Genomic DNA, 2,632 nt, shown 5'->3' on the forward strand with positions numbered 1-2,632 from the left:
GTGTCTTTGCATTCTTGCTTCTCCTCTTCCTGCGGAAGTTCAGACACTGCCTTCTCCTGTGCTGGTTGCTTTTGCTGTGAAGTATTAACTTCTTCAATTTTTTTAGCAGTATCCTTTACTTGGAAGGCACTCTCTGCTGGAGAGGCAGGTCTGCCCTCTGTTTTTCTGTGATCATCTTCAAGATGAAGGCATTTGGAAGTGGATGAGTTTTCTTTAGGAACCATTACTGTTCCCTGGTCTTTGACCATGCTGCTATTCCTTGTTTCACCAGCTGAGATCTTTCCTTCTGCTTGTAGTGAACTTATTTGGCTGTGACCTGTTAAGATGGAAGACAAATGATGGGAAGAGGAAGACTCTGTATTCTCTTCCGAACCCTGGAGTGGTCTTATGCTTTCCTTAGCATCTTCAGAAATGTAAGGTTTAGCCATGTCCTCTACTGCTTCCTCTGAGGTAGGTTGCTCATCAGTTGCTGGTGTCACTTTTTTGCTGCTTTGCTTCTGCTCTGCACCAGTATCAACCTCCTGCAAAGAATCCGTGGAGATCTTATCCAGAAACGGCTCAGCCTTATAATGCCCTTCTGAAATGGTTTTACATACCAAGAAGCATTTAGGCGTCTCTCTCTGAGAGGAAATGGCATCAGCCAAAGGAGATTTTGGATGCTGGGCCTGAGGGTCTGAGCCATGAAAAGCCAGTTCTGCCTGGCACTGAGGAAACTCAGTGCTGAGGTCCACAGCCTGCAGGACGGCATTGCCAGGGGCTGGCCCATCCTGCACTATGCTGAGAGAGGAAGAGTCCTGGTCGCTTTCCAGGTCAACCAGCTCTACTTGCTTAAGTTTCAGAGAATAATCCAGTCCACCCTCCTCTAAAAGTATTTCTCCTTCCAATTCCGAGAGTCCCATTTGAGGCTCTGCATCACCTTGCTCTTGTTCCAGTCCTGCCGGCACTTTTTGCACAGGGTTAGAGGGTCTGCCCAGCATCTCTGCTGCTTTCCCTGGAGCAGAAAGGCAGTCCTCAGGAGTGCTGAGCTCTGCTCCCTTTGCAGAGTCAGACAGGCTGGTGCTCATTTCAGCTGATGCATGAGGGGCATGATGCTCTCTTTTGACTGCTATAAAATCCCAAGCTTCCCCAGTGGCGCTGCTGGCTTCTCGGGGAATGGTACCTCCCTCACTGGTTTCTTCAGACTCCATCAGTGACACATCCTGCTAAAGAAAAATGCATCTGTTACTACTGCAGAATGATACGGTGGATCTAATTGGCTTAAGAGACTTTTAAAAACAGGTACTAAAGCAGCTGAGAGAAAAATAAAAAATACATACTTAGTGGGTGATAGTTGGGAAACAAATACCAAGACTGAGAGTAGGCAAACACCCAATGTAAGCTTGCAGTACGAGAGTAACGCCAAAATAAAACTACTAGTGTCTTTTTAGTTTTACATGCAAATCCAGAAAGTGACTTTGGTCAAAGAGCAGAGATGCTGATCTCTCTGTAACGGCTGCAGTGCAACTTATGAAAAGTGTTGGTCATAGCTATCTATCTCAAACCCAAAAGGGGATACCAGAAGGCATTCAGAGAACAAGAAAATCATCAAAATCTCCATTAATTTTTGTGGGGCATGGTGGACAAATACTCATGACCTTTTCTAGTGGCTAGCTGAGTCTTAAAAATCTCTTTGATTTCAACAGGGAAAGGCCTGTACTTTGGAGCTGATGGTTCTCTTTACAGATGTCTGTGTATGTATGTGCAACACAGGGCCTTACTGCAACTGATCACAGGGATTGATTAACAAGACATAGGAATGTAAGAATTTGATTAACAGATAACTAGGACATGACACAAGACGTGAGATATTTGAAGGCTGTAAATGACATAGGTTGAGAGTACCACCTCTGGTGTGTGTGGACCTATCTACAGACTACAAAGAGAAGCTATATCATCATTTAGTCTACTCTTCTTGCGGGGGGGGGGACGGGACCCAGCCATCTCAGGATTGTTGGACAGTTTCCCAAAGGATATAGTGGAATTTCCCATCCATTATTGCATTTGAAGTTCAGACATGACAAAGCACTAGGGAATGTACATTTGGGAAATGTCTGTAAAAAGGATGGTAGGATCTGATTCACTGCTTTTATCTTTCTGGCTTCTACCTATCCCATGACCCACAATCCCTACCTTAAAAGACATGAGAGAGACAAACCTTAGTGGCTCCCCTCCCTTTTCTTCTATCTTTGGGACACTTCCTCTAATGTTTCAGCCTGTCTTCTCTATTCCCTATCCCCTGCTTATCAGAAATGACTTATGAATTGCTGCTTCAGGCTGCTTCACATACACTGGGTACCCTTGCAGTCATACCGGAGCTTATAATTTAGCCCTGAAGGATCTGCTGCAACGTGCCGCCACAGTCAGACTTCCCCCTGAATAAAGCTTCAGCATTCTCCTCCTTCATCCTATCTTACAGATGTCGAAGTTTCCAGACACGAATGCGTAGTCCTGCACCTTCTGGTCAGAGAAACCATTCCACATTTCTTCAGGTAAAAGCCCGCTAGCTGTTTAGTGGCAAAAAAAGCCCCAAGGCCTGGCTATGGACCATTCACAAAGCTCGTGCAAAAAAAACTCCTTTTCTTGCCCAAAACAG

The 2,632-nt window shown here is 45.2% G+C and overlaps 1 protein-coding gene across 1 annotated transcript in view; it reads right to left on the bottom strand.

The window, feature by feature from the left end:
• ARHGEF5 (Rho guanine nucleotide exchange factor (GEF) 5) overlaps window positions 1–1,187 on the bottom strand; it is a 16,039-nt gene extending 14,852 nt beyond the window's left edge. Inside the window, exon 1 of the mRNA XM_009324367.1 lies at window positions 120–1,187. Within this exon, the coding sequence (XP_009322642.1) occupies window positions 120–1,187 (1,068 nt within the window). The remainder of the gene's footprint in view (window positions 1–119) is intronic.
• Window positions 1,188–2,632: the final 1,445 nt, after the last annotated feature.

Source organism: Pygoscelis adeliae, unplaced genomic scaffold, assembly GCF_000699105.1.
Source record: "Pygoscelis adeliae isolate BGI_AS28 unplaced genomic scaffold, ASM69910v1 Scaffold65, whole genome shotgun sequence".
In the NCBI taxonomy this organism is placed as follows: Eukaryota; Metazoa; Chordata; class Aves; order Sphenisciformes; family Spheniscidae; genus Pygoscelis; species Pygoscelis adeliae.